Source organism: Trichoplax adhaerens, genomic scaffold (assembly GCF_000150275.1).
Source record: "Trichoplax adhaerens TRIADscaffold_45 genomic scaffold, whole genome shotgun sequence".
NCBI lineage: Eukaryota > Metazoa > Placozoa > Uniplacotomia > Trichoplacea > Trichoplacidae > Trichoplax > Trichoplax adhaerens.
The window spans coordinates 57217-73459 of NW_002060985.1; the positions used below are offsets into that span (position 1 = coordinate 57217).

At 34.1% G+C, this 16243-nt stretch overlaps 1 protein-coding gene across 1 annotated transcript in view; it reads left to right on the forward strand.

Moving 5' to 3' along the window:
• Positions 1 to 14718: 14718 nt before the first annotated feature.
• The window catches only part of TRIADDRAFT_62402 (uncharacterized protein), a gene marked incomplete at both ends in the record, with an annotated part of 3597 nt that continues 2072 nt past the window's right edge, over positions 14719 to 16243 (forward strand). Inside the window, one exon of the mRNA XM_002118326.1 lies at positions 14719 to 14892. Within this exon, the coding sequence (XP_002118362.1) occupies positions 14719 to 14892 (174 nt within the window). The remainder of the gene's footprint in view (positions 14893 to 16243) is intronic.

Genomic DNA, 16243 nt, shown 5'->3' on the forward strand with positions numbered 1-16243 from the left:
AACTATTTTGGATCGAATGCGTCCATGAGTGGACGATGATTAGACCAAGTCATGTGCCCGAGATCTACTTTCACTCTATCACAAAATGCTTGGTCGAAAGTTATCTTGAAACTATTTTGGATAGGACGCGTCCATGCAGTCATCATCCATGAGTGGACGATGGATTAGACCAAGTCATGTGCCCAAGATCTACTTTCACTCGATCAGATAATGCTTGGTCGAAAGCGATCTTGAAACTATTTTGGATAGAATGCGTCCATGCAGTCATCATCCATGAGTGGACAATGATTAGACCAAGTCATGAGCCCAAGATCTACTTTCACTCGATCACAAAATGCTTGGTCGAAAGCGATCTTGAAACTATTTTGGATAGGACGCGCCCATGCAGTCATCATCCATGAGTGGACGATGATTAGACCAAGTCATGTGCCCAAGATCTACTTTCACTCGATCAGATAATGCTTGGTCGAAAGCGATATTGAAACTATTTTGGATAGAATGCGTCCATGCAGTCATCTTCCATGAGTGGACGATGATTAGACCAAGTCATGTGCCTAGGATCTACTTTCACTCAATCAGAAAATGCTTGGTCGAAAGCGATCTTGAAACTGTTTTGAATGGGACGTGTCCACGCAGTAATCATCCACTCATGGATGATGATTAAACCAAGTGATGTGCATAGGATATACTCAATCAGCAAAATGGTTGGTTGAGTCGGTGATCCTACGAATGTACAGCAGGGACCTTCATTTGTACTCAATTAGAACGAGCGAGTGAAAAGCTTGGACAAAACTCCTTGACTGCAATATATTCAATTTGCTCGGTCTACACTCTACATTGCAGTAAAGTAAAAGGTACAACGACGGATCGACTACAGATACGATCAAGTACTGTGCTGATGATATGCTCATTCAGGAAAGTAATTGAGTCAGTCATCAATTGCTGACTAATGTACAGTACAGCATGGATCTTCATTTGTACTCAATTGTACATTGTACAGTAAATGAAAATCTTGGACAAAATTCCTTGACTACAACACAACAAAATATTCAATTTGCTCAGTGTGCACTGCAGCAACGTAAAAGGCACTACAACTAGTCATGGATACGATTATGATTCGATCAAGTAATACAGAACTTAGATGATGTGCTCAATCAGGAAAAGGATTGAGACAGTGATAAATTGCACACAAATGTACAGCAAAGTTAAAAGCACAAGTACGCCAAGTAGAGCGAGCGATGGGCTAAACTCCTTAACTGCAATATTCTATTGGCTCAGTGTGCACTGCAGTAGCTTATGTAAAGTAAAAGCTACGCAACAAATCGACTACAAATACGATTATGATTCGATCAAGTGATGAGCAGATGATATGCTCAATCAGGAAGATTGTAAGCCAGTGATAACTTTGACACTAATTGCACAGGTGGCTCAGTGTGCACTACAGTAACAGCTCTCATATAAAGTAAAAGATACAGAGACGGATCGACTACTACGACTAGTTATAATCAAAAAATGAATTTCTTCTGTAAACTCCATTTCTTCCAATTGGGCAGTATGCTGCCATTTGTGAAGCTTCCGGTACACGTGCAAACTGTGCAAGGCACGTTAAGAAAATGATCCTTATTCAAGCGTAGTACAGTCTGTTGTGCGCGCGACAGAAAGACAATCAGTAGCAAAGCCATGTCACACCTTGCCATGGTAGCCTAGAAACTAGCATGACTTTACTGGCGACTGCTTCTATGACACAACAAGCCGTTGCTGCAAATGATTTCCTAAAGATTTCATCACTTGTTACACTCTAATGGTGCACGCTGCAAACTCATTCATCATTTTGCAAATGGCATTGCAATCAGGATAAAGAGATCGCTAAACGGATTATTTCAAGGCGAGTGACGACTGCAAGGATGCTTTAGTCGCTACGAGCAACATCATTTCCTAACAGAAACTACTACTATTGCTGTATAGGGTTCGGTAGATTTGAATTTTGGTTGCAGAGATTGCGCTGAAATGATGGATTGAGTTACTTATAGCATGATCTGCCCGTTGAAAAATGATTAACAATTAATAAATAAACATGGTTTTGAACGAGCGCACTAAAAGACGTTGCTTTGCCATAGTATTCCACATTCCTACGGCAGTTGCGACAGGTTGCTATACTCGTACGTATAGTACTGGCTGAACTGTAATTGTACAAAAATCCTTAAGAGATTACAATTGCCTTTGGGTACGTCGTGTGGAAGACATTTTATTGTAACTCTTTATTTATCAGACGGGTAGATCAAGCCATAAGTGACCCAATAAACCGTTTCAGCGATATTGGCCAAACCAGATTTCGTATCTGACAAGCCCTAAACTGCAAAGTATAGGAGCTCTGTACTCTACCAGATAGAATAACAGATCTTATGACCAAAGTCAATTGAACGCTTATACTTCCTTGAATCCTATCATTCATATTATCATTAGTATTAGCTTGAAGAAATGCTTCAAATTGAGATGCACCCTGCTATGTTTTATTCATGCCTATGGTGCGATCCACAACAGCTGCGATCGAGTACAATAACAGCCTTCCTCATCATCAGCAAAAATGCTTTTGTTACAAATTTGCCCATAACTACTCTATTCACGACAAATACAGTACATGAACATCAATTCCATTCTACTTGCAGTATATAAAGTGAGCTACGATAAGCCAGATAGATGGCGCTAAATTTATTTCAGTGAACTTATTGCCATAAACACCGTAAAATCAATTGAAATTGAAATACCACAGTCAAGCGCACAGTAGTAAACGACGGTACGCTAATATTAATCATAAACTATCCAATCTTGAAGTACGTTTATTGTCATGTAATGGCAACTATCACCAACCTTTTCCTTCGGATCATTGTCGTGTGTACGTTAAAATACCATACGTATTTTTTGGGAGGGAATATAAAGATCGAAGCATAGGCAATAACATCACATATACGTGATTCTGCTTAGTTTTGACGACTATACGCCGTTCAGTTATATCGAAGGATATCTGATCATTACGTATAAAATATCCCGCAACGATGTCATTGAATAAGAATAATAAATCGGATGCTTAAAACCGTTTTGCTACAAGCTACATTTGTCACGGTGTTAATTAACGCCAATCTTTCCTCTGGATTATTGTCATGTGTGCGTTATATTACCATGCATTTTTCATTTTTGATTACAATAAAGAATAGGCAATAAAATCACGTCTACATCTAAGTGAATAGTTCACCACGATGACTATGCTATCAACTTTACTCTCACCAAGCCGTTCAGTAATACTGATAAGTGGATATACACTACCTACAACTGTGTCATTCAATAAGAATATTAAATCGAATGCTTAGTTGAAGTGTTTTGCTGCAAGCTACAATTTTGCCATGGGTCAAGTAAATGAATGGCTAATTTTAAGATTGTAAAAGACAAATTCCATCACATACTGTAGAATATGGGATAGCGAATCGAACAATAACAGCTGCACAATTTATTGTGCGCGATAGTTATTATATCCCGTGTAGAAAGGAATTTGCATATTATATATGAAAGACAGTCTATATTGATGCTAGGATAGCATGCTATGAATACCTCATAACGAATTCTTTATTTCTAAGCTATAACTACCCTAGCTTTCTACGATCATTTCAACGCATACTGTGCAACTGCTGCATAGTACAAATATAATAAATCCTTGTCCTTGCCACCATTCGCATTGACAAAACCTCTCATTGACTAGAATTCTACGATAGACTTCTCCGTTTGGATAGTACTGTGCTAGTATAACCCACGATATTTATACTTCGCGTACTGCATACGGCATTTTGTAATAATATCTAATGATAGACCGATGAAGCAGCTATACCAACGCAAAAACTCTTCCTGAATATAACCATCTAAAAATAATTCAATATTTGCTTTGAAGCTATGCTCAAGACGAAAATTGACAACCCTCAACGCCCCGGTAAATCATTATTACCGAATAAATTACCGAGGTATAGTACTAGTATAGTCTGCTGTACGTCCTCATGCTTTTTCCTGTACTTATCGTTGTCACTTCGCACAGGGCATATTTAGTTGAACAACTCTGGGAAAGTGTATAAAATAGCTTGCAGGGTTTTCTAACGTAGAGAGTGGGATTACGCTCATAAGATAGCATATGATCGAACTAATATTATCGTTAACCTCAATTAAATCATTGCTACAGGAGTAAATAATGGTTACCTTCTGTTCCGAGTAGACAATCTAGCCTGAAATCCAGATTTTCTTACTATGCGATTATGCTCATAAGGTAGTATACGATCAAACTATTATCATCGTTAATCTTACTTAAATCATTACTACAGGAGTAAATAAAGGTTAGCATCTGTACTGAGTGGAAAATCCAGCCTGAAATCCTGATTTTTTAAGGTGGGATTACGCTCATAAGATAGCATACCATCAAACTAATATCATCGTTAACCTCAATTAAACCATTGCTACAGGAGTAAATAGCGATTACTATTTGCTTCAAGTGAAAAGTTCAGCCTGAAATAGATCATACTGCAACAAAGTCTTGAGTTGAATACCTCTTTTCCTAAAAAAAATATTCTTGCTTTGGCCGTATGGACACGTTTAACATTACCGTACTGCATCATACGCTGTTATTGCAATAGCTGCTGCAAAATATGGCAATGCATGCTTTAATTGCATATCATAAACGTCAAACATATGCTGTAATTCACCACAAGAATGTAAAAATAATCATGAATCTGGTATAAATATCGTCAATATTGCATTGCGATGGTTTGATAAAGAATACTAAAGATTTTATATGGATACAATTGTAAAAGGAAGTGCCCACTCATGAACTACTGAATCGGTTTTGTGTCTTAAGTTGCAGTTCAATATAGCTAATACAGTAATCACTAACACTATAACTGAATATCAAATATGGCATTGATCGCGTGTAAACCCTTCACCTACATTAATGATTACTTAATCATTACAAATGTATATACAAGATGTAATTGTATGTAAATTTCACTTTATTCCTGCCTTATTACAGTTAATAAGTTTCACTAATACATCATATTGTACTCTATTGCATACTTTGACGTTACTACTGCTAGACAGGAAATTAGACTAGAAATAATACCGTACTATAAAGTGGATGATATTACTGGATGATTAAGTTAGACTAGAAAATGAGGCAGTTCTTGAAAGACTTGATTTATCTTAAATAAAGTAGAAAACTGTACCATACTGCAAATGATATCGTACTTCAAAATGAATGATATTACTGAATGACCAAAATTAAACTATAAAATGAGGTAGTCCTTGAAAGATTTGACTTATTTTAATTGAAGTAGAAAATTATACCACACTAGAAATAATATCGCACTTTAAAATGAATGAAATTGCTGGATGACTAAAAGTTAGACTATGAAATGAGATAGTCCTCGAAAAACTTGACTTGTCTTAAGCAAAATAGAAAAACTGCAGCATATTAGAAATAGTATTGTGCTTCAAAGTACAGGATATTACTGGATGCACAAAAGTTAACTGGAAAAGGAGATAATCATTAAAAGTCTTAATGTATACTGAAAACGATGATTTAAGCTATTTAATTGAAAGAAGACATGGGCTGCATACCCATAGTTGAATTCAAAAAATAGATAATCTTTGTCAGGCCTTGATGCATCTTGAATAATAGTGAATGCAAATGCCTTATGACATAATGTTATGCACGATTAATATTTTTATTCCTTAGACTCGTAACAATGCGTTCAGCTATTTTTCCTCTTAATCAATTGTCACCAATCAAACTTGCAATATCTGAGAGAAGGACAACACTACTAATTAATCGACGCCAGCAAACGATAACATCCTCGATCATATTTTTCTGCTAAACGGCAATCATACTTTATTATCACAACTCAGATAGAAATAACAACTTTAACAACGTAATGTAAAACATCAAACTCATACTACAGTTACATATTTAAAATCAGTTTACGTACTAATTTTATAAAAATTATTATAACCCGATTTTATGCTAGACTACAAAAAGGACATGAAATTCGTGTCGTGACACTATTGTGTCGTTAGGCTCTAACTAAGAAATATTAAACCCATTAATGCACCTCTTATACTTCAATAATAACTAGTGTATCAGATTCTAAAGTGTCGGGTTATACTGTCAAAGTTCGTTCTACAGCATCATTTCTGTACTGTTATCATTGGGTTTATTATCCAACAACATTTCATTATCTCGTGATAAGAATACCTTAGAATCATAAACAATTTCACAAAGGTTCAATTGCTGCCTCAATATTGATAGGCATTAATAATAAATGTCCGCATGTATAATGCTGATCATAACTTTCATAGGGTGTTATTCCAAGATTTACCACGCATGATCATGCTTATAATCATCCTAAAACATATCAGCTGTCTTCACTTTACTGAAAGAATGATTATTAACGTACCAAAGCAAATAGTAACTGCAAAATACATTATTGCAATCGATCAACGCAAGCAATTCAATTTTTCAGGTTAATATCATATTTTTTATCATCAATTGATTGTCCAATTTTATTATTTAATTTTATGTAGATAGAATGATATGTCTTAATTGATGTTTTATCTTTTAATTGATAGAAATATAGCCAATCTTCTTGAATGGCATTGTATCTATCTAATCAGCTAATTAATAATTTATAATACATCATTATGAATGATCGGATGATCCTTTAGAATAGATGCGTATATTGTGATAATGAAATGAGGATATGGGAACAGTTTACTTCGTGATAACAAGCGTTGACATTAGATCATCGCGTTAAGGGTAATAGTACAATCTGATTTTACAGGCATATCTATTCATTTGTCACATTCATCAATTAATCGTTGATAACTATACTGGAATAAAGTATTACAGGGTTAACTGTCATTCTTCGTATTTAATAAATGCAGTAAAATCCTATTTGGAGGGCAATAGAAATATAGTAACCTCTTTAAAAGATGCCATGAAACATGACTTTTATTTATATTATCTAATTCATCAATACTAATTTAATTTCCTACCAGCATATTCTCTATTATTGTTTTGTTAAAAGTTCTCGTTGGTTTATTCAGTCTTTCATGCTCTATGAGTAAACTATTGAATATCGTATTGAAGTAATATTGGCAACCTAAATAAATGATACTGTTTTACAAATTATCAGAAAGATCTCTCGTATCGAGTACCTAACTTTGATATGAACCTCACAACTGTATAGGATACTGCATTCGGTAATATCCTGTCGATAATCTTCGTTAAGTATCCAGGGGGATTGGCTAAAATGTTAATAACTTTACATGGAGTATACTCGTCTATTTCTATTAAATAGTATAACCAAATAAGTTTAACCTTTTCACCAAAAAATGACATTCAATTAAGCTACATGGCTTCCTTTTGATAACTTGTATCGATATGAAAAGATGATCATAGCTTTATCCTTGCAATCCTTCAAGAAATATAACCGCGTAAACTCTTTAGTTTCAAAGACAATAAGTACATCCGATTTTTCGTACTTAATATCCGATTTGTTTTATAAATAGCACGAAGAATATTTAATAATCAATTCGACAACAATGCCATTAGGCCATTTGAAACTGGCTTTGTACAAATTCTAATGCCGCTATTGAGTTCTTTAAAAGGGCTAAAATGAAAATTTTACCGGAATGATACTAATAATAGGAATGCGATTTGCCTATTCAAAATTACGTTTATATCCAATATTCCGATATACTGATGGAATGCATTAAGTTGCATAACGTCTTCACTGTGTATGAATATATAAGTACTACAGAATATTTTCCACTTTGCTTTTTTTCGAGGTCAATAAATAATTGGTCTTAATTTTTGATGACTAAATAATTTTTATAAAAATGTCGCTGTAAAAGAAAAGAATGGTGAAGAATTCAATTTTACTTTGAAAACTGCCACTAACCTTACTAATAATAGAATCAGTTCTTTCATCACAACATATTGCAAAATTTTGGAAAACATAATATTGTAAAAGGCCGTATAATAGTTGACAATTCTAAACATAAGCTGACAAGGATACTAGTATTATAATAGATTCTGCTATTTAATCAATGACAGGGTCAATGATTTTCAGTTGCAAATAGATACAAATCAAAGGGTTTATTACTTTTATATGCGGTTAGTGCTTGTTTATGAGCTTGCTCTTGTTGTCATGCACGAATTTAACCAAAAATGCCTTCGGAAATTATTCAAACTCTTATGACGGAGGCAATAAATTTCTATTGTGAATGCATTGAATAGATGTATCAAAGCTAATTTGGCCGATTTCTACTCTAGTTATATTTTTCAAACTGATGAACTATAAATGGTCGATAGGATTTCGAAATAGCGAGTCAAGTTATCAAAAGAACTATTAGGTCTGTAATTCTGTTTTCTGTCCAATTTAATATCTTTAATAATAATAAACTATTTTTTAACCATCAGTTCTTAATGTATTATGATTTTTATTGTAAGTAGCCTGACAGCGCATTTTCTATCACAGTCAGGATATTTATCAATTTCTCCCAGTATTTTTTTTAATTCAGAATGAAAAATTTCATTCATATTGCTGATTATCATGCAAAAATGCTCAAGTTGACTTGATAGTTATCGCAAATGGTTATTAGCAAAGTATCATCGTCGATTATTTTATTTAAATTCTCCATCAGAATATTTTAAAAACTTGTCAATGCTAAAAAATTTTTCTTTATAATTACAATTTTTCTATGATTAGTTTTCAGTTTACAGTACATCAATAGGCCATAATTTGTAAGTAAAGTGCATTAAAAGCTGTATAACTCGGCACGATATCAACCATTACAATTTATTGCTACTTAACGATTGATAATTCAATTAAAGTTTCACAAGAAAATGTCAATATTCAGGCTACATCACAATAAACTTCCGATGAAATTATCATCTATTGTTCGCTTTAGGTATAACAGTTCTATAAATGTAAACTACATATGTTGGTATCTAACAAATGTATATTTCCTCAATCTAGTCGAAAACAATAACTAATGTATTCTACATCAATTTATCAATTAAGTTAATTAATCAATCAAGGATGCAAGTACAATAATTAATATAACATGCCATATTCTAATAAATAAAAATATGAGACTTGGATAATTTTATGTTTTTGTATACAACGTTAGTTTCTTACGGACGATGTCCAGATAGAGCTTATTTTCGAATTAAAATCAGTATTCAAAATATTCAGAGATTACCAATAATGGAGAGAGCATAGTTACTTGCTTATTAATCTATCCCAAATATCCAATCATTATGACTATCATCCATTGGATTATGCATGACTTTTAGCGATTTCTATCGTTGCTGTGCTAAGCAAGTAGTATTTCAGTAATTCCCTCTGGTATGTTGTTTGATCTTTTTAATCCTGGTTTGTTAGCTATTTCAATCGTTCTAGTATTAAGTAATCAATATTTCAGTAATTATCTATGGTGCGGAATATATTGATGAAAATGGCATTGGATAAGAGCTGTATTATGAGGAGAAATGGAGAACATCAGCAACATACTACACGAGTACATGTGTATATATACTGTATATATAATTACTATAATTGTGCAGAAGATATTGACTACTAATTAATTATGATGTCGCAATAGCGTGAAATGGCTAAAAATTATTAAGTTACCTCCTGGACTAATACTATTAAGATGAATAGATAGAGCAATGTTAATTATAATTATCGCTGGATCTTATGATTTAAGACAAGAGAGCAATCACTAAATTAACAGCTACCGTACCTAGACACTAAATTTGCTATTTTGCAAATAGAACTTAATTTAATTTTAATGAATAATTTCATTCCCTATCTAGAAACGGTTGTAATTATCACATTGCGAACAAATCTTATTTTACAACGGAATGATGACCTTACAACAGAATAAATACATTTACATTTTCCAATTAATCTATTCAGCGTTAGCGCTATGAATGCCTTGAAAGAGAAAATTTTGTAGTTACAACGGCAGTTCGGAAGCAATCTAATGACAAATAATGAACCTCGATGAAGTAATTACAGCATCTTCCATTTAGCTACAATCAAGAAAATCTCTAATTAGCTTGACATATTGACTAATAGTCTATGCGAAGTTTTGTCAATAATTTCCTGCTCTATTTCTCTTCAGTTAAACTAGAACGATATCCGTTCCTTCTTAAGTAATGACAGACTCACTATCGCTTGGTGCGCAATACGCGCGTAGCCATATTAGCCTATTACAAGGATAACATATTTTGACAGTAAAATGAAAAATGAAATAAAGCATGATGTGATGTAGCATAGCTGGGTCAATTTTGAGCTAGTAGATTGCAAACCTTAGAGGTTAATAAATTAAAAAGGTTCATCACAACACGTCTACATGTATGTAAATACTGCAACTGGAGGGTAATGTTAGAAATGATATTCATTGGATATAAACTAGCTCGATTTGAAGCATTATACCGTATCAGTGAATAAAGTTATACCCTAAAGCAGTGGAATACCTACTTTAATAGCAATTGCAATCACTTTTATTATCGGAGCAAATTAGAATGATGAACAAGATTCAACTTATATAATATCGGCATTATAAACAGGTCATAAGATGACGATCAAATGGGCTTGGATTTTATTTGATCATCAATAGGATTGACAACCCCATTGCAGATCTGGCTTCCACACAACATATACTTGAAGATTGAGAGGCAAGACAACCAGTGGCTCGATATGAAAGCTGATTCACAATTTGAAGCGTGTTGATGCTATTTTTTTAAACCCAGCCTATGGAAATTGGTTAATCCTAATGGAAGACAGAGAGGCTTTAAAATCAAAATTAGTTTGACGCCTGTTCACGGTTCCACTTTGACTCGAATTGATGCTTTTCGGATCCTCATTAGTGAGGATAGAGCTGGACATTGAGTAGAATTATTGAGTATTGTACAGTCCATTACATCAAAACTACATCAGCCTTGTGCAGGGATCTCTACAAACTGAAATCGAAATAAGAGATGCCCTTCTTTTCAGACCGTTCATCGCTGGCATCTTTTCAAAAGTTCAAGAAATGTAGCCTTCATTAGACCGCTATTTCGTAGGTGTGGCGAGCCCTATAGGCGTATATACTAGTCGAGAATTGTTCAGCGATAGCCCTTCAATTAGGCCATTCAATTTTGAAGGCATTTACTTTGAATTTAGCTAAAATTTCACGAATACAGATGACGATAACTCTGATTAATTGGCACTAGATGCTTTTTTTCCCCCACTTTTACCGCATTATAATTGAGTTATTTGATTTCTTTCAAATTTCGAATACAAACCAACAGTCACTACTACGTGTACGGTCGGCTCCACCAGTATACAAGTCACGCTGAAATAATAGTCTTCCATACTACCAGAGGATGTCCCAACTCCGAAGAGATCCGTACATCCAGACGTCCAGACTTTCTTATTCTTAGTAACCTGTTTGAGTTTATTTCCATACTGATACATAGACTGTTTTCAACTATTTGTGATGTCTAGTCTACACGTTCAATCGTAGCAGTAGCATACTGTACACAGTATACTGTCCAATACAATACCGACAGTGCCTCATAGTTTGTCCAGTAAGCTTTCTACGATTAGCTAACCCCTACAAATTATATGAACATAGAACTGCCAAATTATTATTCCTCTTCTTTATTTCATTCCTTTAGAGCCGAAGGATAATGTGAAAGATGACGGTAAGTGTTAATTAAATCGTTTTCTATTTATAATTATAGTAATTCATTTGCTCATTTAATTATAATAGTGACTAGAAGTGATTATTATGTATGATATTATCGCACAAAGTTCTGCTAGCTAATTAGAATGCCAACGAATATTTCAAATTATAATTAGAACATATAAACTACTACTCCACTACTTTATTTGTGAGTATCCAACAATAAGTGAAATGAATTAGGTTCAATTAAAACAAATGTATCCACATTTAAATCATGTGGTATTTCCTTAAATTATTGAGTCATATTGATAGCACACAGCTGCGTATGCGGGTTCGGCTAGTCTATGATAAAATATTTTCAATTTGTAATTTTAAGATGACTTATGTGGTAATATATATTTTATTCGTGTCTTATAGATCCTAGAAACTATTTTCACTCGATCGCTAGTTGTGTTGGTGTAGACTGGACAAAATTAGCAACAGTCCTAGATCCAACGATTGATACTGAGGTTATCGAAGCAAAACATCGTGGTCATGCCTATAACAGTGCCATCCAATCGCTGAATCAGTGGTATAGAAGGAAATGCCCAAATGCTACCCTTAATCTATTGCGGAACGCTTTGAAAACGATTGGCAGAAATGATATTATTATCCCAAACGAACAAAATTCCTAGAGGACTAATCTTCTTTCGTCTACTTTAGTGTAGATTCTAATTGATTGATGGTCTATTTGTGCTTATTTGCATTTTTTCATGATCAAAATAATTAGCGTTATAAGAAAATAATGTTTTATTTTGCCTTGGTTGAAATAAACCAACAATTTGATGGACAATATTAGCAATGCTCAATGTGATTGATTTCAATCTTTCAGCTTCGCCATCACAATCACGTTTTGTGTAAGAATCTGCTGATGTAAAAATTAAGTTTTTAACATTTTATTCCTGTGCACAACGAAATGACAACATGATAAGCATCATAAATTTACTTTAAATACTTATGGAGCACTTATAAATTGCTGGTGAAGGATAAAACATTTATAATTGTAAAATATTCTAAAGCGTTTCTTAATTACGGTTTCTATTCATTTTTGCTTGTACTAATTGTGAGTTAAACTTGTTCATGCTGTGCTATTTTATGCAAAGTGACGTTGTTTCAGACGGTAGAATTAACCTACTTTTATGAAAGTCATAAAGATCCTGACAATAAAGAAATCTTTTGCTATATTGAATTGCAAGAAGAGCTAGTTAAATGCCAGTTATCGACTGTGAATAGCTTCTAGTCATGATTGCTACGAAGTACGAAATTAAGGCGAAATTGCTTTACTGTTATTACATGGGGACTCACTGTAACTGGTAGTAAACTAAGGAAAAATGCATTCAGTCCTACAGCCAAAGGTGATGTAATCGAGTTAAACTATAAAATAATTAAATAAAACAGTACTTATTTAGAGATAGATTAAACGAACATTATAACATAGTAGAGTAAGCCAATCATTATTTGGACAAAACACGAATTTACTACTAACTTACTTTCATCCAACATCCTTGCGACCAACCATTTCTCTACTTGGTTATAAGCCACTCAAGAAATCCATTGAAGATCGTTCAAGACCATGTCTGTGTAGCAACACCTGATGACTACGATAGAGCATACCTTGCATAAATTGTATAGTCAATGGTCCATAGACTAAATCGCTGAACCAAACAATATAGCCATAGGTTGGAAAATTGTAACATTGGCAAGGCAAAATTTTCACATTCATGGCAACGACTGTATTTGATCTTTCCATCTCACTCCGGGCTTGTCCTGCCAATTTGTACGACATTTCATCAAGACAGTATGAGCTAAAACGAGTAAAAGACTCTTGAATAATTTGAGTAAATGGAAGATCAAATGAATAAAATCATGTTGAATCCGTCTATGGTTCGTTTAAATTACACCATCGGCACCTTTCCTGTAATCATCGAGCGCCACTGGTCATGGAGCGGTTACAATCTTTGTGGCTATTACCCAAGTTTGAGAAGCTACTCTAGTACTCCTCATGGAGAAATTGATTAGTCTTGTACAGTAAACGGACAGTTTATAAGCTAGAATGCATTAGTGTACTGCATCAAATCGCAGTTTCGATAGCATATCAGCTTCCACGAGAATGCTCCTGTCTTGATTATTTTAGACGAGTTAGTACTTGGTACAAGATGGTAGTACAGCTAGTGCACCTGTAAAATGTCATGACCTGTTTTAACCAGAGTTGAGCAAGTTACCCTGATATCACTAGTTAGCTGCTCAATATTAGTTTTGAACTTATTGCATTGGTATCAACTTCATGTAGAAACAGTTTAGGAAGCTTTAAGAAGTAAGTTTACTTAAAATTACATAGTACAGCGTGGAGTCTGTCCAAATTCTTTGTTCCATTTTGCACTGTGCAGCATTTTTAGAGCTGAGATTGGTATATTATTTTGACTAGAAATAATTTGTAAGCATGCATGTACAGCATAGACTTGGCAATTCTCCTCCATGTAGTTGATAAAAGTACCAGCCATGTCCATTTTAGCTCTATTGTCTGAAGCCAACATTAGCGTGCCTTCGACATCTATGTTAAAGTAGTGCAAATTAGTGCATACGAGAAGTAAGCGTAGATGATTCTTTTTATGTTACATCTTTTATCCTCTTTGAATTAATATGAAGATTGTTCTTCCGATGACAGAAATTACTCTTGGCCACTGTTTTATTGGCGATCATCATCGATGATGAGTCCAATAACTAAGCCATCTTGCTGAATCGCTTGATATCATCTTCATCGTGCGCTACTGTATTCCGTTGATTTTTTACTGTCATTTGTCGAACAGTTTATAAAGGATACTAAACAATTTTCTTTAAATGGTGTATATTAACAATTTATTGATTCTTAATTATTGAATAAAATTAAGGTAGTAATCATACGGAATTGCTATGGATTGCAGTGCTTCCAGAGTGTATGAAGGATTACATCTTGTATCTATTGCATGCAATATGCAATCAGGCCAAGCAGTACTCTCGCCAATCCTGTCAGGAGATTTTAATTTGACCTTACTTTGCTCTACTCCGATCATAAAATACTTCTCTTGGTTGTTGAAAACTGTTGAGGTATGCTCGTAGAAATGATTACCTATCCTTGAGAATGAGTTCTGTGACCATGGATCGAAGCTGAACTTGTTGAATAAGAAGCTTCTATGGCGCGAGAATGCAGCGAGCGTAAGTGCTGAGAGGTTAGTGCCTTGTTGTAATGCAATGCTTGTATTAGATGCCTGTTGCCAATCAAAGTAGAATATGCTACTGCTGATTAGTCAAGTGATTAATCCGTTTTATAGCATATCCAATGTTGTAATCCGTTGTTGATGTATCTGGTTAGTTATCTACCCATGCAATAATTCATTGGCATAATGCCAATGAACTTTTACAAATAACATCATTGACGGCTTACTAAGCTAACAAGAAATAGAAATTCGGTAGGGAAGATACTCGTAGGTTAATCTTAAACTCGTATTTAATAAACTAGTACAAATTAGAGCTGTTTTACTTTCATAAGGTCTTATGATTATGCACAAGTCGTTGCAAAGAAACCTAATTTTATTTAAAAATAACATAAAATTCCCGCTAGTTGTAGCCCTTTAACAATATTTAGTTGTCCCACTTTACGGTTTGGAAGATGATCGGAGTCGAAGGTAGAATGAGAAGTAAACCACTAAAAAATAATCGTATAGGAATAAAGTGCACTATATTCATATGCTGCATGAAGTAGCGGTATTGCAATAATTATTTGGTATGGATATTTAGTTTTCGATTAGGGTTTTAGGGTTACCAAGACTGAATAGAACAGAATGAAGAATATTTCTTATCAACAAAAATACGATCGTAGAAATATGTCCTTAAATTAATTTTTGCAAACGAGAGCCGCAGCTCATAACAAGCCTTATACAAATACACCTACTAAAAGGTATTTTATAGAATCCTGCTAAGATGATTGTGTATGAACTTTAGTATCTTTTCTCTGTTATGTATAGATATTTTAACGTATATATTAATAATTAAGAATTACAATTAAAGGATATTTAAGGCTATTACCCATTTTGGTGGACGCTTACGGTGCATCTACCTTATGCAGAGAGAGCCCACATATTCAAGTAATCAACAAGTGTCGATCATGGATAATGTAGAAATTTAAAGGTCAGTAGTTCAGTCAATGGTTAATGGTCAGCCTCGAGAGCTTTGAGTATACATTCAGTTTTTCGTCAATAGATTGAATTATGTAGTTTAATTTAGGCGTCGCCATAAGATCATAATATAGCGATATAAACTATATACTAAAGAGGGGACTACCAGTACGCGGTACAGCGATATAATATAGAAGACCTAGCAAAGCATAAGTTAATTAATAAAACCCTAGCTTAATGGCGCAGTTACTATAGCAACCTTTATCCGTCGGCTATGCATCATC